Below are 23,928 nucleotides of genomic sequence, written 5' to 3'. Positions count from 1 at the left end.
ACAGCAGTGAATAAAAACCGAATTGAAGTTTGTACGCGGTTGGTATTACACTTAACTGGGAACAAAAGACATTCTTTGGACTCGATCAAGTATAACTTATTAAAACAGTACCTTCATTGAATTTTTAAAAAAATTTTACTTACTTATTCTTACTTAATCTAGAGAGAGAGAGAACAGGGGGAGGAACAGAGGGAGACAAGCAAACCCCCTGCAACTTGGGACACATCAGGCTCCATCCCACAACCTTGAAATCATGACCTGAGCTGAAACCAAGAGTGGGATGCTTAACCAACTGAACTACCCAGGCGCCCCCTAGGGTAAATGTTAATAAATTTACCTTATGAGCATATAATCATTTTATATTTTTTATAGAACACATAAAACTGCAGTGCTTCCTTGCCAGCTAATTTCAGTTTTAAGAAATAGGATTTCTGATTTTAAAAAGCAAGCTGGCTCCTTCAAGAATCCAAGTCCCTCTCCTGGCTGTTCATTAGGTGGACAACCGCAGCTGCCCTGACAATAAATGCCCCCTTTTTTAAATTTTTCAGCATAATAGAATTGTTTATACACCACACCCAGTGTTCCATGCAATACATGCTCTCCATACTAGCCACCACCTGGCTCCTTCAACCTCCCACCCCCCGCCCCTTCAAAACCCTCAGATTGTTTTTCAGAGTCCATAGTGTCTCATGGTTCATCTCCCCTTTCAATTCCCCTCAAGTCCCTTCTCCTCTCCATCTCCCTATGTCCTCCATGTTATTTGTTATGCTCCACAAATAAGTGGAACCATATGGTAATTGACTCTCTCTGCCTGACTTATTTCATTCAGCATAATCTCTTCCAGTCCCGTCCATGCTGCTACAAAAGTTGGGTATTCATCCTTTCTGATGGAGGCATAATACTCCATAGTGTATATGGGCCACATCTTCCTTATCCATTCGCCCATTGAAGGGCATCTTGGTTCTTTCCACAGTTTGGCAACTGTGGCCACTGCTGCTATAAACATCGGGGTACAGATGGCCCTTCTTTTCACTCCATCTATATCCTTGGGGGAAATATCAGTAGTGCAATTGCAGGGTTATAGGAAAGCTCTATTTTTAATTTCTTAAGGAATCTCCACAGTTCTCCAAAGTGGCTGCACCAACTTGCATTCCCACCAACAGAGTAAGAGGGTTCCCCTCTCTCCACAACCTCTCCAACACACACTGTTTCCTGTCATGCTAATTTTGGCCATTCTAACTGGTATAAGGTGGTATCTCAATGTGGTTTTAATTTGAATCTCCCTGATGGCTAGTGATGATGAACATTTTTTCATGTGTCTGATAGCCATTTGTATGTCTTCATTGGAGAAGTGTCTATTCATGTCTTCTGCCCATTTTTTGACACGAGTATCTCTTTTGTGTCTGTTGAGTTTGAGAAGTTCTTTATAGATCTTGGATATCAGCCTTTTGTCTGTACTGTCATTTGCAAATATCTTCTCCCATTCTGTGGGTTCCTCTTTTTTTTGTTGACTGTTTCCTTTCCTGTGCAGAAGCTTTTGATTTTGATGAAGTCCCAAAAGTTCATTTTCACTTTTGTTTCCTTTGCCTTTGGAGACATATCTTGAAAGAAGTTGCTGTGGCTGATATCGAAGAGGTTACTGCCTATGTTCTCCTCTAGGATTCTAATGGATTCCTGTTTCACATTGAGGTCTTTTATCCATTTTGAGTTTATCTTTGTGTACAGTGTAAGAGAATGGTCGAGTTTCATTCTTCTATATTTAGCTGTCCAATTTTCCCAGCACCATTTATTGAAGAGACTGTCTTTTTTCCATTGTATATTTTTTTCCTAATAAATTTCCTTTTTGATGCAAGTGTAACAGCTGCCACATCAACAGGGAAGAGGTGATCTACTCTCCATGACTGCACATTTTATTGTGCTTTTTTCAAGTAGCTTGTTAGAATCATCTAAGTGTGTGTGTGTGCGCGCGCGCGCGTGCGCGCATTTCGTATCCCCCCCCCTTTTTAAAAGATTTTATTTATTTATTTGACAGAGATCACAAGTAGGTGGAGAAGGAGGCAGAGAGAGAGGGAAGTAGGCTCCCCACTGAGCAGAGAGCCCGACGCAGGGCTCGATCCCAGGACCCTGAGATCATGACTTGAGCTGAAGGCAGAGGCTTAACCCACTGAGCAACCCAGCCGCTCCCCCCTCCCTTTTTAAAGGTAATCTCAACACCCAATGTGGGTCTTGAACCCACGATCCCAAGATCCAGTTACATGCTCTGAGAACTAAACCAGCCAGATGCCCCCTGTATTTCCTGTCCATCATACAGGACAGAAAGCAGTTTTCGCAGTAAGAGTAGGTAAGTTGTTCTCTTAGTTTCTCCTTTAGTTTAAAAGAACAAACACTGATTGAATTAACTCCTTTCCTCTATGGATTGATATTTCATAGCTCAATTTGTTCAAAAAGAGCATTTATTTAAAAAAATTTTTTAAAGCATTTATGATTTAAGGTAGTTAATTCCTATGATTCATCAGCCACTGGCTAGGTGTTGCTGGGTATACCAAAATCAGTGAAACCCAGCCCCTAATATCTAGCGGTTTACTAAATAGTGGGAAAAATCAGATGTTTATATAAGTAACTATGATAGATTACATGAGCCATTGGAGGCAGGCCACGGAACTTAAATATCAATTACAAAATTATCAAGCCCAAAAGCTAACTTATAATCTTTGGAAATGAAAGCCACTTGTAAGCTGAAGACCATTTGTATTGAGCTTCCTGTCTATCTGAATTTATCAGTAAACCACACTTAATGTCAAGCAAGAAGACACTCTTACACCTCTTTTAATTAGAATTAAATGGTGATTATGAAAGATTTGACCTCTTACCCGAAGGGATAAGTACATGGAAAAAGGATGGCGTGTTTTCAAAAAAAAAAAAAAAACCACGACCACCACAAATCTGCTAAATATATTTCCTGACTGCTCTTCTTCCCAGCTCCTAAACAATCACTAAGTCACTTCATTAAATTCTACAAATGCTATCTCCCTTTTTTTTTTTTTTAATATTGTATTTATTTATTTGAGACTAAGGCAGAGGCTCAATGACTGAACCACCCAGGGTCCCCCTCCACCCCCCCATCTCCTCTTCTAGATAGCAAGCTGCCTTAGGGCAGAAACCATAGTTTATCTTTTGTAATAGCATAGTTGCAAATAGAGGGTGACAGTTAATGTTCTAACCCAAATCAGTAGCCAACTGCTAGCTCTGGATTCAAGAAGGTGGTAGTACTTACCTCCCACTGTCTCACAGAATGCAGCATTTCAAGGGAAGAATCTGGCCAAGACTAGCAATGGCAACAATTACATTCATAAGCAGGATCCAGGCCAACGACAGGACGGATTATTAAAATACCTCACATTGAGCAATCTAAACTTTAAGGACTTTTTTCTTGAAAGATGGAATGTTTCTACACCTGAGAAATCATGTTCTTAACAAACCTGTTTTAGGTGCCTCTTCGGTAACTGTCTTAAGGTAAAAAATATTAAGTCTCTTCCCTTTGAGCATATTTTTCCTAAGACTGAAAAAGAAAAAAGAATTTAACTTAGTATTTTTACAATGGCCAACAAAAAATTGAGAAAATTATTCTATTATTATCATTTTTAAAGATTTTATTTATTTATTTGACAGAGAGAGAGAGACACAGCAAAAGAGGGAACAGAAGCAGGGGGAGTGGGAGAGGGAGAAGCAGGCTTCCCTTCCCGCCAAGCAGGGTGCCCAATGTGGGGCCCGATCCCAGGGCCCTGGGATCATGACCTGAGCCAAAGCAGATGCTCAATGACTGAGTCACCAAGGCCCCCTTAAGAAAACTATTTTCTATGAAATACTCAATGTAGAAATTAAAAATAATTTCACTGGGGTGCCTGGGTGGCTTAGGTCATGAATCCAGGGTCCCAGAATGAGCTCTGCAGCAGGCTCCCTGCTCTGCGCGAAGCCTGCTTCTCCCCCTCCCACATCCCCTGCCTGTGTTTCCTCTCTCAATGTGCCTCTCTCTATCAAATAAATAAATAAAATCCCTAAAAATAAATAAATAAATAAATAAATGAATGAATAAATAAAAATTCCCTGACCCACAACAGACATTTTAACTAAATTGCCACATCATTAGAATGGATAACTAAAAACTGGAACAAATGCACTTGAATTTTTGCATCATGATACAATAAAGCAGTTTGAGTAGTTTAATTTCCAAAATACCTAACTGAAAAGGTTAATTTTCCATAATTTTATGTGATCCATTTCATAGTAAGGTTTTAGAAAATTAACATTAGAAAGCTATTAAAATATGCTAAATTAAAAGTTGTTAAAGTCAACAGTTGTTTTAGTTTAAGGGCAGAAAACACTGCATGTTTAATTACAAACTATAATTATAAAAGATGGCACAAATAAAACATTCCCACTTATAAAGCAATCATTCTGTAATTTTAACATAATGATTAACTTTCTTTACATAACATTTTAAATTAATTATTAAAATTAATGTCAGAGAGTTAATAGGTGACTTTTCCTTGTATATTTTAATCAACTGCTTTATGCATCAATTCACATTCATACTTTAATCAATTTACTGGGAGATTAAAAACCAGTTCAAAACTGGATAATCAGTTTTTAAATAATTTTGAATTCTTGGGGCGCCTGGGTGGCTCAGTCAGTTAAGTGTCTGCCTTTGGCTCAGGTCATGATCTCAGGGTCCTGGGATTGAGTCCCCCCACAATGGGCTCCCTGCTCAGTGAGGAGCCTGCTTTTCTATCTCAAATAATAAATAAAATAAATAAAATCTTTAAAATTTTAAAAATTCTTTTCTGAATCAAATTCTAATTTATTTATTTATTTATCTCCAGAGAAACAGTATTCATTATTTTTTCACCACACCCAGTGCTCCATGCAATCGATGCCCTCTATAATACCCACCACCTGGTAACACAACCTCCGACACCCCCGCCACTTCAAACCCCTCAGATTGTTTTTCAGAGTCCATAGTCTCTCATGCTGAATCAAATTTTTTTATGAAATCACATTAACTGAAAAAATTCAACTACCATATTGAAATTAGATAAAGTAATCTCAAATCACTTAAGTTTTCCTTTAACAGATCCCCAAGTATTCCTAAACAGAGGTATTTACGCTCCCCAACTATTTTCAGTGCTTTTGGGTCCCTCTCCCCACCTGCATGCCCTCACTTTGCATCAGGTTAACAGGCTGATGGATTAAGGTAACTCACAGCAAACAGGGAATGACTTGGTAAAGTATGGAATTTTAGAATGTACTAAAGAGGAAGGGAAGGGAACAGACATTTGCTGTGCATCTACTATATATAGTTGGCACACTCCTTTCCCATTTTTCAAGAAAGCCATTTAAGTCGGGCTTCAGTTTCAGCATTTTATAGATGGGGACATAGAATGACAAGGCTATAAAAGTTGCCCCAGTCCCAGAATTAGTCAGTGGCATAACGCCAAGATTCTGAGACAGGCCAGAATGACTCCAAAGCCAGTGCTCTGTGCCTCACCCCTCTCAGATGTCTCTTCCTTGGGAATTAACCCAAGGTATATCTGTGGTGACTACCTAGTCCCGGATTGTCTCAGGCTGTCCCAAGACAGAGCAGGGTAAAAACCTGGTATCCCACCACTCCTCTCCCTTACTCTAGAGTCCTTCAGTCAGTTTAACACAGTCATTATATGCACATAAACAACTGTCTTACTTTTTAGCTTCTCCCTTACCACTTTCTAAGAATTTTTTTTTGACAGACACACACGTGTGTTGGTGGCGGCGGGAGTGGGGGGCTGGAAGGAGGAAGAAGAGAGAGGGAGAAGGAGTAAAAGTATCCTAAGCAGGCTCATCTCACATCCCGGAGATCATGACCTGAGCTGAAATCAAAAGTCAGACACTTAACCAACTGAGCCACCCAGGTGGCTGCCACCTTCTAATTTTTAATGATGGCTAATATCATTAAGAATCAAACTATGATATAGCATTCTGATATAGTTTCATGGAATCACTTCAAAGATGACTGATTCAAACAAGACTGAAATTAAAAAAAATATATATATACATATATGTATGTATGCGTGTGTATATAATATATATATATTTATATATATATTTTAAAGTAAGCTCTATGCCTAACACAGGGCTTGAAATCACAACCCCCAGAAATTAAGAGTTGCATACTCTACTGACTGAGCCAGCCAGGCACCCCTGAAATTAAATATTTTGAGGAATCTTAAGTAAAACTCCAAGTATACATTATACTCTATCCAACATGTCATAGGCATAAAATCACTTTAAATTAGTAATTAAGGGAATCCCTCTAAATCATTGTAACTTCTTCAACTTGCTTTGTTAACAGCTGACTATCTTTGACAATCTTCCTGTACAAATCAGTAGTTTAACTTCTGATTAACTTGCTGGGATTATACTTAAAATACAAAGAATACATAACATGTCAAAAACACTCACTGTAAGCTCCCCCTTCTATCAAGATCAGTTAGTTTTTGTTAGAGCATACTAAATATCTGGTTTCCCCTCCCCAAATATTACTTCATGGGCTTGAAGGGGAGAAAACAGAAACTTTCTGTAAATACAGACAGCTTTTTATTATAAAATAATTACGTAAGGCATGGCTTAGCATCTTTAAGTCTGCAAATCACCAAACTCAAATTGCCACAAATAATCTACCACCTTAAGGTATTATAATGGATCTTTCTTTTTTTTTTTTTTTGTTTGATGGTGGATTATTTCTCTAGGGTATGAATAATAATTGTATAGAGATAGAAAAATTAGATAAATACTGTTATGTACATATCAGAATGAAAAATAATGCTTTTCACAAGTGCTCATTTGTTCAGAATTCAATCAGTTCCACTTACCTTAAATCCGGAGACCTCCACTCATCATGGATAAATAGGAGGCAGGGCCCAATGTGATTAATGGTATAGAAAAGCACAAGACTACTTAACCCAGAACATCCGTTTCCTCTATAGGAAATGGTACATGCAGGGTGAGAAGAGAGATATAAATGTGTCCATAATGCTCAAATACCTATCAGCAATAACATGCACAGAATAAAGTAAATCTACAGAGAAACAAATAAAACTAACAAAACCACACAGACTGCAAAGCCTGAGTACCTTTTCTTAAGATCATCAGTCTTCTGTCCCATCAAACTGTCAGTTCCTTCATCAAACTGAATTTGATGCACTGGTCTTGTACTAACTCTACCTGTGGCAGATTTGGCAACTTTCATATCTGATATTATGTTACTGACGCTGAAATAAGAAAAAGGTCAAGTGTATTAGAAACTGCAGCTACAGGACAGTGATAAACTTTCTTATACATGAGATTCCTATTATTTAATTCATATTTCACCTCCATGCACTATAACAGCACAAAGCTTTATGTTTATTTATTTTTTTTTAAGATTTTATTTATCAGAGAGAGAGATGGGGAGAGAGTGAGCACAGGCAGACAGAATGGCAGGCAGAGGCAGAGGGAGAAGCAGGCTCCCTGCTGAGCAAGGAGCCCGATGTGGGACTCGATCCCAGGACGCTGGGATCATGACCTGAGCCGAAGGCAGCTGCTTAACCAACTGAGCCACCCAGGCATCCCGAAAGCATTATGTTTAAATGAAAGATTTTATGTCACATGTTAATTCACATCCCACAAACCACTAAGATTTATATTTCTTTTTGAAATACAACTTTTGAAGGTATTCTTCAGAAATGTTCATTTAAAACATAAAAGTGTCACTTTGATGTGACACTATTAAAAAAAAGTGTCACTTATGAAACAGTATCAGACATCTGAAGTAGTATATCAACTTCAAACCTGGCATAAAATAATGAGATGAGAGGCAGAGTGAGGCGGTGTCAGCTAAAACATAAGGATAAGAGTAAAGGTGAAGGAAACAGGCCTGAAGATGATCATACTGTACATAAGACCAGCAAATTATTTAACAGAAAAAAATTAATATTCTCAGAGAAACCATCTTATTCTTTTATTTGTTTTTAATCACAATACTGAATTTATCATTTCTTTTTCAGGGACAAGAAATCGTGTACTTCGCAAAAGAAAAATTTTAACCATTCCATTGATCTTTGAAAGACTGCAATCTTACTTAACATGTCAGTTTAAAAAAAATTACTAATATTCCACCTATGAGAAATATTTAATGTATAAATTGATATACTGTGCACCTTACTCACCAGTCACATGAAAAGAATCTATTTGGAAAAACCAACATTACCGACAGAACTATTTGATTTACTAACCTGATTTTAGTTCTTTCTCCATCTTTCTGTGTCTTTGAGACTTCCTCATGCTGCTGGAGTTGCCTGAGTAGCTCTGACTTGGTTGTCTGCTTATCAAAACGGAGGAAATCTGCAACAGCAGATGCTGCTGCTTCCAACTCAGGACTCACGGACTTGGTTCTAACAAAGAAAATGAAAAACAAGAAAAAAAAAGGCATTATCTATTATGCCATTAGTTTAGTGGAAAGTAAAATGATTCTTTTCCAGAGAAAACTTTGTCATTCAAAAAATCCATTTCTGACAAAATCAATTATTTTTAAATATTTGGCTTTTTGTAAAGTAGGCACCACACCCAGCCTGGGGCTCAAACTCACGACCCTGAGAGTCAAGATTAAGAGTCACATGCTCAATCCACAGAGCTACCTGGGTGCCCTAGGTATTGCTTTTTTGTTTTTAAGATTTTGTTGATTTATTTGGGGCGCCTGGGTGGCTCAGTGGGTTAAGCCGCTGCCTTCGGCTCAGGTCATGATCTCAGGGTCCTGGGATTGAGTTCCGCATTGGGCTCTCTGCACAGCAGGGAGCCTGCTTCCTCCTCTCTCTCTGCCTACTTGTGATCTCTCTCTGTCAAATAAATCAACAAAATCTTTTTTTTAAAAGATTTTGTTGATTTATTTATTTGACAGAAAGATACAGCAAGAGACGGAACACAGTCAGGAGTACTGGGAGAGGGAGAAGCAGGCTTCCCGCAAAGCAAGGAGCCCGATGAATGGCTCGATCCCAGGACGCTGGGATCAGGACCTGAGCCGAAGGCAGACACCTAACAACTGAGTCACCCAGGCGTCCCAGTATTGGTTTCATATAAACTTTAAAATGTCAAAAGTTGAAGGTAATGAATACTTATTGAAGCACAATACTACCTCAGAACACATTAAAGTAATATATTAAAGTATAAATTAAGCACAATACTAACTCAGAATATATTAAATTAAATATATATTTTATATATATTATATATTTATGTAATGAATAAAGTAGAGGGGTGAGGAAAAAAAGAGTGGCGGTTATAGTTCACTGGATTTTTAGATGCCAATTTATTTCAGAAACGACACATATTGCAAGCCAATATTAAAGTAGCTAAATCTATTCACATATCATGATGGATCCATATGATGGAATAGTACTCAGCTCATGCTATTAACATGAATGAAACAATGACAAGTTGGATTAAAAAAAAGGATGCTCTGTAATATTCCATTTATACAACTTCTGGAACAGGCAAAATTAACCTACAGTGAAAAAAATCAGCATAGTGATGGCCTCAGGACAGAAGGCTACTGACGGGAAGAAGGAAACAAGAAATGCTCTGTGTCTTGATAAGCACGTGGGCGATGTGAGCGACATGGGCCTATGGATTTGCCAAAATCCTACAGCTAAAATGCGTATGCTTCAGAGTGTGTAAATTTTACCTTGGAAAAAAGAACCATAAATCATTATCATGACCTAGGAGGAGATGGAAAATAGGTGAAGATAGAGGCGACACAAGAATGGCAAAAATATTGCTTACTGAAACTGTGTGACAGGTACAAAGGGGTTCATTACATGATTTTATGTTTTAAAGTTTCCATAAGAAAAAGCTTTAAACAAAGCTCTTCCTTAGTAAATTAGGATAAATTAATGGAAAAATGTGCCAGACATAAAAAGAAATTGTCTACATTATTACATATTAACTCACTAAGAACTGCTCTCTCAGTTCCAAGTTAATGTTTTACTTTCTACATAATGATCAGTTGTCTAATATGTAAATCAAAATTCCCAAATCCCCAAGTTGCTGGATAAAGATTTAAGGACTTCACCTAAGATATGAAAACTCTAAAATCTGACTGTGCCAAGGAAGAAAAACAGAATAAAAAAGGGAATATTACAATTCATATTACTATTAGTTAAAAAGAAATGAGCTACTTACAAAATTGTTACCTATGAATAAGGTCTGAACTTTATCCCAAATCACTTTCCTAAACTACTTGAGAGGTTTGTTTTCAAATTTTAATATACATATTTGATCAGAGTGTACAAAGAATATAAATGAGTATTCATCTTCTAGAACCATGCATTTTATCACAACAGTGTTCTTTACAATCATAGTTTCTGGTTTTATAATTTGAAATGTTGTAGTTAATAAAAATTGTCAGGGAGCTTCTATCATTGAAATAAGATGATCTTTACATCTTGAGATCCTTCTACCCAGATTTTTAACAAGAGAACTTGCTAAAATAACAACCTGTTCTATCCTATAACTCAGACTATTACATGAAAACATACTTTATACCATTCTGTACTTCCTCTATTTAAAATGAATTGTATGGCATATACAATTTCAGAAAAGAAATTCTTATAAGGAGTAGGATCCTATTAAGGGGACACAAAAGTTACCACAATTTCTGGCAATCTGATGACACGTTTTCAATAGCCTAAGCAGCACCTGGCTAGCTCAGTCAGTTCAGTGCCCAGCTCTTGATTTTGGCTCAGTCCTGATCTCAGGGTTGAGAAGGAGCCCCAGGGCGTGCTCATTCTCTCTCACCCTCTGCCCCTCTCCAACTCCACTCTCACCAGGGAAAAAAAAAGTCCCAAACATATGCAAATCCTTTTACCTAGAAATTCCACTTCCAGGAGTATTTGTCTAAAGAAAATAAGCAGATACATACATAGAATTTGAGGGATACTACACCCTCCAAATTCAAGGCCTAAGCAGTTATATCCCTAGTACCTGAAAGCAAATCATCTTTCAGATGTCTGCATGGCTTTATGCATAATGTTATTTCAGGCCTTTTTTTTTTTTTTAAAGATTTATTTATTTATTTATTTGACAGACAGAGATTATAAGTAGGCAGAGAGGCAGGCAGAGAGGGAGAGAGGAGGAAGCAGGCTTGCCACCAAGCAGAAAGCCCGATGCGGGGCTTGATCCCAGGACCCTGAGATCACGACCTGAGCTGAAGGCAGGGGCTTTAAAACCACTGAGCAATCCAGGAGCCCCTCAGGCCTTTTTGTTTTTGTTTTTTTTTGAGAGAGAGCGAGCACAGGAAGGGGGTGAGAGGCAGAGGGAGGAGGAAGAGAATTTCAAGAGGGCTCCATGATCAGTGCACAGCCTGATGCAGAGCTCTTACAACCGCAAGAACATGACCTGAGCTGAAATCAAGAGCCACTCACCCAGCCACCTGGGCCACTCAGGAGCCCTAGTATTTCAGGCCTTTGCTTAATCATTATTCTCCCACGATCCCTTTTAAAAAATAGCCCCTCTCCAGCCTATCTTATTTTTCTTCACATTTCATCACCTGACATACTGTGTGTCTATGTGGTGTGAGTATATTTACTCTCTCCCACCCCGACTCCCCCACTATTCCGTAAAGAGCAGAGACTTTTTTTTTGGAGACTGTTTTGTTCACTCTTCTCCTCCATCTCCTTGGACACTGCCTGAGATATAATGACAATCTAAAGCAGTTGAATGAAGTTCATCATAGCATTATTTTATACCAATGAAAAACTAGAATAATCTAAATTTCAATTCGTGGATTCATTAATTAATAAGTAACTGAAACCTTATTGGATGATGAGAGCAGATAGTTGCTTAGTTAAGAGAAAGTTAAAGTACGAGCTAGAAATTTTGGTTATTGCTGTACTCATCAGGGGTCTTGTTAGGTTCCACAACCCATTCAGACTCACAAAATTACCACAAACGTGTTTGGTCCAGTCTGTTCAGAAAAATAAAGGACAGAACCACAGCGCACTGGCAGGGCAGCCTCACGTGTCCCTCTTGGTGGCAATCCTTGCAGCACTCATGTGGATGATACCGCACCCACCATCCAAAAGTTAGGAGACCCACAGGCTGCAGGTGCAGGAGCTGCTTCACTTAGTGCCCCATGAGAACTGGTTCTCCCTTGTACCAAGGCCACAGAGTTTCCATGGTCCCCACAACAGACATGCATTTATAAGAGCAACTGTGCAAGGAAGTCCTAGGTACATAGGGTGAACAGTGAGGTATTGATATTCTCCCAATCCAGATGTGATGACCCCTAACTCGGGGTCAATTTCGCCATGGTAATGTTCCCTTTAGTACAACAGACATCAACAGTTATCAGGTTAACAGGTGTGGCAGATTATATTTTTAGAAAATAGAGACAGCAGTATTTCTGGTGCTACAAACTCTTCCAAAACCTTGCCACGTTCCTATAGAGAGAGGGACTCCATGTTCCCTCCCCTTGAAACCAGAGCAAACTGTGACTGCCTCGATGAACACAATGATAGAGATGATGCACGGTGACTTGCAAGCCTAGGTCATGTAAGATGCTGCAGCTTTGGTTTGGCTCTCTTGAGATGTCTGTCCCTGGAATTGAGCTAGCAGGTTATGGAGAGGCCTTGGCTCAGTGTTCTGGCAAAAAGCCCCAAATATAGTCTCAACCAGGAGCTAGCACCAGCCACTGGAAAGTACGTGAGCAAAACTTCCGCTTGCGCTGCCCTCACTAGTGCCGAGTGGGGTCGATACGGCTACCTCCACCACGCTCTGCTCAAGCCATGGGATGGTTTGTTAGGCCACAACACGTAACTGGAAGATTTTGCGATCTAGAAGTTGGGTACTACTGTAACAAAAAACCTAAAATGTATGGGAAACCTTTGGGTATTAGGGAGTAGGTGGAAACAGGAAAGACCTTGAGGCAAGTATACATGAGAAACTAGAGCCTCAAAGAGACTTAGAGTCTGAGGGCCCTCAAAGCCGCTATAAGGGAGAACTTTAGGAAAATCAACATTACTGGAAGCTGCAGGAAAGGGGACTTCTGTTTAGCAACACTGTTGTTTGTAGTAACATGGAAAACAGGAAATACACCCAGGGAATTGGGTAAGCCAGTCTAAGGAGACTTCTAATGTAGGAGGTACCTCTTGGCTTCTTAGTTGCGGATGATAAAATTCAAGAACACAGAGATAAGAAAAAACTTTACCATATAAAGGAACCAAGATTTGCTGGAATCAAAAATAAAACATTTTTCCTTCTTAGCTCCTCCAGGAAGGAAATGATGCTAAAATTCAGAAATGGCTTTGGATACGATCTCACTGATATGTGGAATTTAAGAAGAAGGCTGAGGATCATTGGGGAAGAGAGGAAAAAATGAAACAAGATGAAACCAGAGAGGGAGACAAACCATAAGAGACTCTTAATCACAGGAAACAAAACTAAGGGTTGCTGGAGGAGAGGAGATGGAGGGATGGGGTTAGTGGGTGATGGATACTGGGGTGGGCATGCATTGTAACGAGCACTGGGTATTATATTAACACTGATGAATCCTAGGCCTGTACCCCTGAAACAAATAGTATATTATCCATTAATTAATTAAATTTAAATAAAATTTAAAAAAGAAAAAAGAAATAGCTTCTGAACAGAGATCAAATTCACTGCAGTGTCAGGAAAACAATGTTTAATGATAAAGCCATGGGTATCACTACAAAACCCCTTGTTAAAATCTTAGATTTTTTTTTCAAAGATTTTATTTTTAAGTAATCTCTATACCCAACATGGGGCTCAAATTCACAACCCTGAGATCAAGAATTCCATGCTCAGGAAATTTGAGGGGCTCAGTTAATCATCTGCCTTCAACTCAGGTCACGATCCCAGGGTCCTGGGATTGAGCCCATATGAACCCTGCAGCAGGGTCCCTGCTCAACAGGAAGGTTGCTTCTCCCTCTCCTGCTCCCCCTGCTTGTGCTCTCTCATTCTATCAAATAAATAAAATCTTAAAAAAAAAAAAATTCATGCTTTACCAACTAAGCCAGAATTTCATGCTCTATCAACTAAGCCAGTCAGGCTCCCAAAGATCTTAGAAAGATTTAAAATGGTGCCTTAGGGAACCTATGAACAGACAACAGGAATTCTAAGAAACTAATAGGTGTGGTCCCACAGGCTTGCACAGGGAGTTCAATGCAGAATAGGACCTAGATTCTCAAACAATGCCCTAAGGCACCCTGGAGCACCATAGGGAAACACAGCCATCAGTCAGTGCCATGCAAACTACTAAGTCAAGGTGGTTCCCAGTGTTAACACAAGACCACCGCATTCCTTTTGATGATATATTTTTGTGAAGATGCTTTTCTGGCGGTTGCTATGATAAAAAGCAAGTACCACTCCCCCACCCCAATCAATATGAAAAAGGAAAGTATCCAATCTTATCCAGTAGAAGTCCTAGGTTATACCATAAAAACAACACAAATTCTTTCTGGCTCACTTTCTTTTGAGACACTTGCCTTTGGAACCCAGATGCTACGCAGTGAGAAAGCCCAGCCCGCACAGTCCTGCACTAAGGTCTCAGCTAACAGCTAGCTTCAACTGTCAGAGCTATGAATGAGCAAACCTTTAACTGATTCCAGTCCCTGGACTTCCAAGTCTTCCAAGGGTATGGAAAGCACAGAGCAGAGATTAGCCTTTTCCACTCTGTCCCGTCCAAACTGCTTGACCCACATAATCCATGAGCTTTAAAAATGGTGGTGGTTTTTTTTTTTTTTTTAAAGATTTTATTTATTTATTTATTTGACAGACAGAGATCACAAGAAGGAGAGATGCAGGCAGAGAGAGAGAGGAGGAAGCAGGCTCCCTGCTGATGCGGGGCTTGATCCTAGGTATCCTGGGACCATGACGTGAGCTAAAAGCAGAGGCTTTAACCCACTGAGCCACCCAGGCGCCCCCAAAATGGTTGTTTTATGCCACTACATTTTGGAGTAATTGCTGTGCAGCCACACTAACTTTATCAACAGCTGTTTAATATATAATACAAATAAAAAACTAAAATCAGGTCATACATGGAGCCATGACAATTATCATGAATCAAAGATGATTAACCCAAATCTGAACATCTCGGATCCCTTAAAAAAAGAAGGTGGGGAACAAAATCATTAGATACCTTAAAAGCAATTTTTTTTTTTTTTTAATTTGAGAGAGAGAGACAGAGAAGCAGGCTCCCTGCTGAGCAGAGAGCCTGATGTGGTGCTTGATCCCAGGACACTGGGATCATGACCTGAGCCGAAGGCAGAGGGTTAACCCACTAAGCCACCCAGGTGCCCTAAAAACAATGTTTTAATTAAGTAAACTCTATGCCCAATGTGGGGTTCAAATTCAGGGCCCCAAGATCAAGCACTACATGCTCTTTAGGGCTAAAGGACACATTTTTATTTTATTTTTAAAAAAGATTTATGTATTTATTTTAGAGAGAGAGAGAGAGCAAATGGAGGGAAGCAGAGGAAGAGGAACAAGCAGACTCCATGCTGATCATATAGCCTGATGCAGGGCTTGATTTCACAACACCTAGATCATGACCCTAGCCAAAACTAAGAGTCTGAGGCTCAATGAACCGCGCCACCGGGGAACCCCTAAAAGATCAATTTTTAAAACAAATGTATCTCGTTCACCAATATTTTGATGTAGGACCAAAGCCCTTCTTTGAACAGAAATTCCAACATGTATCTTTTATATACGCACTGCACCATAGAACATCCTCCAAGAGTTCCAATTTTGGTTTCTTTAAAGTGGAAACTCAGATCAAGAACTTAAAAAAGCTTACAAAGCATTCTGAGTGCAGCATTTTCTTACATTTTTCTGCTTGTCTCATTCATACCTAATTGGAAGGGAATTAAAAAAAATTTGTTATGAGTCTTTGCAAAATATTCAATTTATTTTAACCATTTCTATAATAAATAATTAAATTATATAATTGTAATAAAAAACCACAATGGGTCACAAACAGGTCTGGAAGCTTAAAAAAAAAAAAACCCTGTCGATAAAGATAGATATATATATGTGCATGTGTGTGTGTCTAGATCATCTAATTCTACATACTTTTATTTACTATTTTTGGTTTATTTTGTTTCTAAAAAGGAGGAGGAAGATGGGGCACCTGGCTCATTCCGTCAGTAAAGCATCTGACTCTTGATCTCAGGGTTGTGGGTTTGAAGTCCACATTGGGTACAGAGATTATTTAACAATGAATAAATAAACAGAGGTGAGGGGGTACCTATGACGGGCATACACTGAATTAGCTTATTCTCTATCACCCAATTAGCATTCCAAGGATGGTTTTGATACAATGGGATACAATACAGAAACCAGTAGTTTCATAAAAATACTAAGTCATTCTGGAAAGAAGAAATCTACATAGCAGGAGCCTGGGTGGCTCAGTCATTAAGCGTCTGCCTTTGGCTCAGGTCATGATCCTGAAGTACTGGGATGGATCCCCACATTGGGCTCCCTGCTCAGCAGAAAGTCTGCTTTTCCCACTCCCACTCCCCCTGTTTGTGTTCCCTCTATTGCTATGTCTCTCTCTGTTAAAAACCTTTAACTAAAAAAAAAAATCTACATTAGCTGCTGATTCTGCTAAGAGACGTCAAAGATGGGGTTGTTTAAGCCACATACCTTATTACTATTTGAATCGATGACATCATCTGTGTAAGACTCACCATTATTTAAGTATCATTAAAACAAAACACTGTCATTTAAACTACAACACAATGCGAAAACATTATTAGAATCAGTGAAATAGCGGCACCTGGGTGGCTCAGTATTTAAGCATCTGCCTTTGGCTCAGGTCACGATCCCAGTGTCCAGGACGCTGGGATCCAGCCCTATATCTGGCTCCCTGCTGAGCAGGAAGCCTGCTTCTCCCTCTTCAGCTTCCCCATGGCCCATGGCTGTGTTCCTTCTCTATCATAAATAAATAAAATCTTAAAAAAAAAAAAAAAGAATCAGTACTCTTTTCACAAGCACAAGTAATTACAATATTCTGAGGAAACCTCATAAGCTGTGAGCACTGATAATTACTGGTCAAAGGAAGTCATATAAAACAGTTCTAATCAACATGCTTAAATTTTATCCTCAGTGGAATTTTTAAAATGGAAATTTCAAACCCAGTCCTTCAGAGACATGAGGCTACCTCCAAATCAGGATATAAGCAATTTGGTAATTAACAGTTTAGAGAAGCAATTAAGTTGCAGTTAATAACACTGATGAATATGTAAGAAAACGTGTGGAATTCTCAATTAGATCATGACTCTCCTCCTCTCTAGATTGTATGCAGGTGTCCCCTTCCTATTTAAAGATTTTTTTCCCCCCTTTTAAAAAATTTTTAAGTAGGCCACCCCACCCTCGCCCAGGGTGGAGGCCAACACTGGGCTTTAACTCGTGACCTGGAGATCAAGACCTGAGCTGAGATCAAAAGACAGATGCTTAACCAACTGAGCCACTCAGGCTCCCCTTAAAGATTTTATTTTTATTTTTATTTTTTAAAGATTTTATTTATTTATTTGAGAGAGAGAGAGACAGTGAGAGAGGGAATATAAACAGGGGAAGCAGTAGAGGGAGAACCAGGCTTCCTGAGGAGCAGGGAGCCTGATGTTGGGCTCAATCCCAGGATGCTGGGATCATGACCTGAGCCGAAGGCAGATGCTCAGCACCTGAGCCACCGCCCCAAAGACTTTAAGTAACCTCCAAACCCAAATAGGACTTAAACTCACAACCTCAAGATCAAGAGTCACATGCTCAACCCACTGAGCCAGCCAGGTGCCTCTCCCCTTCCTATTTAAATATAGAAGGCTAACAGTAGGGGCGCCTGGGTGGCTCAGTGGGTTAAGCCGCTGCCTTCGGCTCAGGTCATGATCTCAGAGTCCTGGGATCGAGTCCCGCATCGGGCTCTCTGCTCAGCAGAGAGCCTGCTTCCCTCTCTCTCTCTCTGGCTGCCTCTCCGTCTACTTGTGTGATTTCTCTCTGTCAAATTAATAAATAAAATCTTTAGAGAGAAAAGAAAAGAAGGCTAACAGTATCTTTCATGTGCTAGAGTCTCTGTGTTTACAGACTAAGTCTTCATGTAGAATCTCCCAGGTCCTCTAATTTCAATTTTTTTTCCCTCAAAGAAAAAGGAGTTTCAAAAATTACTTTCAATGTAATTGAAATTCAGTTCAATTTACCTCTTCTTTGGGGCATCCTCCAGAGTTTTTTGAAGGCTGCCAATTGTAGCTTCCACACTCTTGCGTTGTCTTCTGCTGGATGGCTTTGTTGTTTGTACATTTACTGTGCTTAACTCAATTTTCATGCCCTTAATAATATCTAACAAGTCTTTTTTTGTATTCTCCTTTACACTCTCTTGGCTCTCTGTTTCTTTGGAAATCCCATGCGTTGGAGCAGACTGCTCATCTTTCTTGCTATAATTCACACTGTTAGTGCCAAAGTTTCTTTGGACATTATTTTTTGTCCTAGAAAGAAGCATTAAAGAAAAAAAATGAAAAATACAATCCAAAATAATAAAGGAAGGATTCAAAACACTTCTTTTATGTGTTTTTAAAATTTTCTAATTCGAATCCTTCCCTTTTGTTTTTATTATTATTCTCAGCAACCGTAACAAGGGCAATGTAACATTTTAAAAAAAAAATTTATTTATTTGACAGGCAGCTATCACAAGTAGGCAGAAAGGCAGGCAGAGAGAGGAGGAAGCAGGCTCCCCGCTGAGCAGAAAGCCCCATGCGGGGCTTGATCCCAGGACCCTGAGATTATGACCTGAGCCAAAAGCAGAGGCTTTAACCCACTGAGCCACCCAGGCGCCCCAAGAGCAATGTAACATTTATTGAATATATGTTATGTGCTTAGTCTGGTGCAAAATATTTATTACATTTCCTCATGGCCGCAACAACTCCGTATTACCCCCATTCTGCAGATAAGGAAAATAGAAACCAGAGAAGCGAAGTGATTTACCCAAGGTAATGTAGTGCAGGGCTCACTAAGGCCTCAGATACACTGGTGAGTCACAAAGGGGTTACAGGTGTGCTGAGACTGACTGACCACCTGGTCCTTGGGGTAGCTGGGTGATGCCTTGGGCTGCTAGAGCTCCTGTCTGTTGCCTCCCTCCATTTACCTCAAGGTTTGACACAAGATCATTTTCTATGCATTCTGTGACATTTTAAAAAGGTGGTAACTTTGTGATCCACCATCTGTGGTGGAAATATCACCAAGATGAAAGATTTTCATAAAAACCTTATGGGGAAAGACCACTTTCCAGGATGAACCCTCAGATACAATAGAAACTGTAAAGGCCAAGATTCGGGATAAAGAAGGAATTCCTCCTGACCAGCAGAGACTGATCTCTGCTGGCAAGCACCTGGAAGATGGACGTATTCTGTCTGGCACAACATTTAAAAGGAGTCCACTCTTCATCTTTGGCTGAGACTTCACCGTGGTTCTAAGAAAAGGAAGAAGTCTTACACCACTCCCAAGAAATTCTTCTTCAGAATTCCTCATGAGAGAAAGAAGGTTAAGTTAGCTGTTCTGAAATACTATAAAGTGAAATCAGAAGTGCCCTTCAGATGGATGTTGTGCTGGAGTCTCATGGCTAGCCACCATGACAGACATTACTGTGACAAGTGTTGTCTGACCTATTGCTTCAACAAACTGAAAAACAAGTAATTGTGTATGTGTTGATAAAAGACATGAACTATGGGGTGCCTGGGTGGCACAGTGGGTTAAAGCCTCTGCCTTCGGCTCAGGTCATGATCCCAGGGTCCTGGGATTGAGCCCTGCATCGGGCTGTCTGCTTAGTGGAGAGCCTCCTTCCCCCTCTCTCTGTCTCTACCTGCCTCTCTGCCTGCTTGTGATCTCTGTCTGTTAAATAAATAAAATCTCAAAAAAAAAAAAAAGACACGAACTAACATTAAAAAAAAAAAGGGTTCCACAGGCTGCCTGGCTGGCTCAGTCAGGTTAAGTGTCTGCCTTTGGCTCAGGTCATGACCTCAGGGTCCTGGGATTGAGGCCCACAACACTCTTCTTGCTGGGGTGTCCACTTCTCCTTCTGCATGCCGCCCCCCCCTTGTGCCCTCTCACTGCCTTTCTCTCAAATAAGTAAAAATAAAACCTTAAAAAAAAAAAAGTTGCAAAAACCATGAAAGAGTTAATAAATTGCAATTTACTATTCTCAAACCCCAAACTAACTACCAAGTCCTTCTTCTTAACATGATATAATACTACCTCTTTAAAAGGTATAAAAATACAAAAATTTCTTTTTTTAAAAGATTTTATTTATTTATTTGACAGAGAGTTCACAAGCAGGCAGAGAGGCAGGCTCCCTGCTGAGCAGAGCTCGATCCCAGGACCTTGAGATCATGACTTGAGCCAAAGGTAGAGGCTTAACCCACTGAGCCACCCAGGCGCCCCCAGAAATTTCTATTAATAAAGAAAAGTTACTTTATTTAAAAAACATGTCTGAGTATTATTCTAATGTCTGGGTGTTATTCTAATCTGATCAACTTTCTCATTGAGCTGCATGTCATTTAACCAATCACCATTTGTAAACTAAGCTGAAATGGACCAGTAAAAAGGATACTGGTACTTTCCACTTTTTTCATTAAATACATTTGTGAAAAAGAATGACACAAATGATTACATCTATTTCAAATTCATGCAAAAGATCTGCCAAATCTAAGTCACCCAAATTTTTTGGTGACAATTATTTTCTAATAATTTATTTGACAATTTATTTTCTAATTTTTTTTTGTGGTGTTAAAAACCTTTTGATACTTGATATTGAAGAACTTTTTTTTAGAGATGCATTTACGTATTTGAGAGAGAGAGCGTGTGAGCAAGAACGCAAGCACCAACAGAAGGGGCAGAGGGAGAGGAAGAAAGAATCCCAAACAAGCTGAGCACGGAGCCCGATGTGAGGCTCGATCTCAGGACCCTGAGATAATGACCGGAGCTGAAACTGAGCCAGACATTTAACCAACTGCACCACCCAGGTGTCCAGATACTGAAGAAATTGAAAAGCTAGGGCACCTGGGTGGCTCAATCACTTAAGCATCTGCCTTTCTCTCAGGCCACGGTTCTGGGATCCAGCCCCACATCCTCCATATGGGGCTCCCTGCTCAGTGGAGAGCCTGCTTCTCCCTCTCCCTCTCCCTCCGCCCCTCCCCCCTGTTCCTGGGTGTGCTCTCTCTCACACTCTCTATCCCAAATAAATAAATCTTAAAAAAAATATATTAAAAAAGTAACAAACTAATGAATGTGTTAGATTAGAAAGGTAAAATGTACAAAAAGTCATTCATTAAATACAATGAATATATGAATATCTACTCTGTGCTGGATACTATACTATGTATTGACGATAGGATACAATAGTAAATCAGAATCTCAGGGTCCCTATCTTTCTGAAGCTAACAGGCTAGAACACTGTTTCTCAAACTTCAATATGCATAAGAATTACCTAGGCCTCTCACCAAGGAATCCTTATTCAGTATCTTTGAGGAGGGACGCAAAGTGTTTGCATTTCTAACAAATTTCCAAGTAATACTGAATTTGCCCATCAGAGGACCACATATCTGAGGAGCTACGTGACACACGTCCTTTAGTCTTTACAATCTTACAGGACAGGTTTCACTACTTCTGTTTTATGCTTAAAGAGGTTAAATCGGTGGTTCTTAACCTTTAGGGATCATCTGAATTACGTAGGGAGCTTATTTAAAATATATTCCTGAGTTGCTAAGTTTGGTATGCTGCGCAAGGACCTGCATTTCACCACGATGCCACGTGCTTCTGATACGACTCACCTCAAGACCGCATATCAGACCCTGGGCTACATATCATATCAACTTCTCAAAGCTAGCCAATAGCAATATCAGACTAGGGACCCTTTAATGAAAGAAAAAAATGGCTATTGCCAAGAATTCTGAAACAAACTATTTGATCTGCTTATAAAAATGTGAAAGGCTATCAACTAGAGGCACTTAACAATTAGAAAGCAAAACTAATTACATAATGATGATCTTTATAATCAGTACAAGGATCTTCATCATATCATTTAATATATGGTACAATTCAGTTTAGGAAAATATTATTTCAATGTTAAAGTTAAATATTAAAGGTATTATAACAAAGGTGGCAATCAGGAGAATCTCACATATAACCTCCCATCTTTCAATGTTTCCTTCCAAGACTACTAGGGGGCCACAGAAAGTAATCTATGTTTAGTACAGGAAAATCATGTACCGGCAGTAACTCCATAATACTCAAGTAATAAAACTTCAGTCATAACCTCCCACCAGGGCTTGTTTCCACTCAGAGCATTTCATCAGCACTTCAAATACAACACATCCAACATCACATTCAAGAGCTCCCCTCTCACACTGACTAACCGTTTTTCACCCTTCTGTACTGAAGGGGCTTCTTACTGTTAACAGATATTTTGAATTCTAAAACTATGACATATTTTAAAAGCTTTCTCAAAGGTGCTCTTCAATCTTCTATTAACATTAACAGTACACCTGTCTTGTAGGGTAGCCTGCTTAAATCTTTTCTCTACCTTACCCTTATTTCATATGTCACCTCATATCAATTCTACCTGCGCAATTGTTCTTCTCTGTCCAGCTACTTTTCCCCATCTCTATTGCTACTAACCTGCTTAGAGCTACACTCAACCATAGTAACCCTGGCTCCAAATCGTTCTGCTTGGACTACATGCAGTAGAATTTAGTTTCCATAATGAGTTCTTGGAGAATAACCAGCAAGACGAAGTATGCATGACTACTTTTCTTGCCTGGCTAGCTCCAACCCTTGGTCCCCCTTTAGATTTTATCAGACTTCTTTTCCGGAAAGGATACTCTGAACCTCTCCCGCAACAGTCAGCTGTCCGGACTTGCTCACCCAGCCACGACTGGAATTAATAAAGCATTCCGCGCTGCCCACACCATCTCAGCTTCACTCCGCTAAACTGGAATTGCATGCTTGGTGAACAAGCTTCGTGGTGGCAGAACGTCGGGGTTTAACGCCAGTATCGGTGCAGTGGGAGTACTTTAAATGACGAATCAAAGAAAAAATGGAGGCAGGAATGAGACCGTTATAGTCTCGGGAAGTTAAAAAAAAAAAAAAAAAAAAAAAAAAAAGGAGTGGGTGAGACAACTTTGCTTCTGGAGCCCGGACTGAATGGGGGGAGGCGTGGCGGAGCGCTCGGGACAGGAGCCAACCTTGTACCCCGAGCTCTGTTTCTCACCCCGTCATGACCTTGGGCAAGTCATGTTAGCTTTCTGGGATTTCCCGTTCCTCAGCTTTAAAGCAACGGCCTCTGAGATCCCGCGGGCGGGAACATCCACCCCAGGAAGCGGAGAAGGACCACTGAACGCCCCGGAGGTCGCCTTGACACCCGCAGGGCCAACAGCGCCCCAATGCGGTACCTGACCGTTCCGTGCGGAGCACCGAGTAGCACAATCGCAGCCTCTGAGCCTCCAGAGCATAAAGGGAAGCGGGAGAGAGGGCGCAGAGGTAGGATCGCCGAGACCCTCGGAAACATCGCCAAGACACAAACGCAACTGGGAGCTCAAACGATCAGGCCGTCCCTCTGCCAAACACGTCCCCCGCTCTCTCTTTCCGTTCCGCCGCCTGGTGCGTTCCTTCCCTTCACGTTCCGGTGGGCAACAGGGGCCTGTAACTGAGTTCCGGCCTCGTCCGCGGCCCGGCCCCGTCGGCGGCGTCCAGGCGATTCTAGTGGCCTAGGTAGAGTGGATGCCTGAGTTCAGCTAAGATGCGCCGGTTCGGGCATCAGGACCAGCGCGGGAGAGGAAGAGAGTGGAGGAAGCGATCTAGTGT

General features: G+C 40.2%; 1 protein-coding gene and 1 pseudogene across 5 annotated transcripts in view; one reads left to right on the top strand and one right to left on the bottom strand.

Annotated features, from left to right (window-relative positions):
- The window catches only part of MRPS31 (mitochondrial ribosomal protein S31), a 34,193-nt gene extending 10,476 nt beyond the window's left edge, over nucleotides 1-23,717 (bottom strand). For 2 of the 5 annotated variants that reach the window (XM_045072307.1, XM_045072310.1), the window contains exons 1-5: nucleotides 23,517-23,717; nucleotides 18,276-18,560; nucleotides 8,307-8,465; nucleotides 7,167-7,304; nucleotides 3,480-3,559 (exon numbers count right to left, since the gene is read on the bottom strand). In XM_045072307.1, coding sequence (XP_044928242.1) covers nucleotides 3,480-3,559; nucleotides 7,167-7,304; nucleotides 8,307-8,465; nucleotides 18,276-18,560; nucleotides 23,517-23,632 — 778 coding nt within the window. In that variant the 5' untranslated portion in view covers nucleotides 23,633-23,717. Of the gene's footprint in view, nucleotides 1-3,479; nucleotides 3,560-7,166; nucleotides 7,305-8,306; nucleotides 8,466-18,275; nucleotides 18,561-22,989; nucleotides 23,137-23,335; nucleotides 23,493-23,516 lie in introns of those variants that run through there. The other 3 variants (XM_045072308.1, XM_045072309.1, XM_045072311.1) reach the window with 3 other exon arrangements.
- LOC123389772 lies at nucleotides 18,982-19,771 on the top strand (annotated as a pseudogene).
- Nucleotides 23,718-23,928: the final 211 nt, after the last annotated feature.

The sequence above is a fragment of the Mustela putorius genome, unplaced genomic scaffold (genome assembly GCF_011764305.1).
Source record: "Mustela putorius furo isolate JIRA1106 unplaced genomic scaffold, ASM1176430v1.1 tig00004013_pilon_pilon_pilon, whole genome shotgun sequence".
Taxonomy (NCBI): domain Eukaryota; kingdom Metazoa; phylum Chordata; class Mammalia; order Carnivora; family Mustelidae; genus Mustela; species Mustela putorius.
Note: the sequence above shows the minus strand (reverse complement) of the source record. Positions and strands in the feature narration are given on the sequence as shown.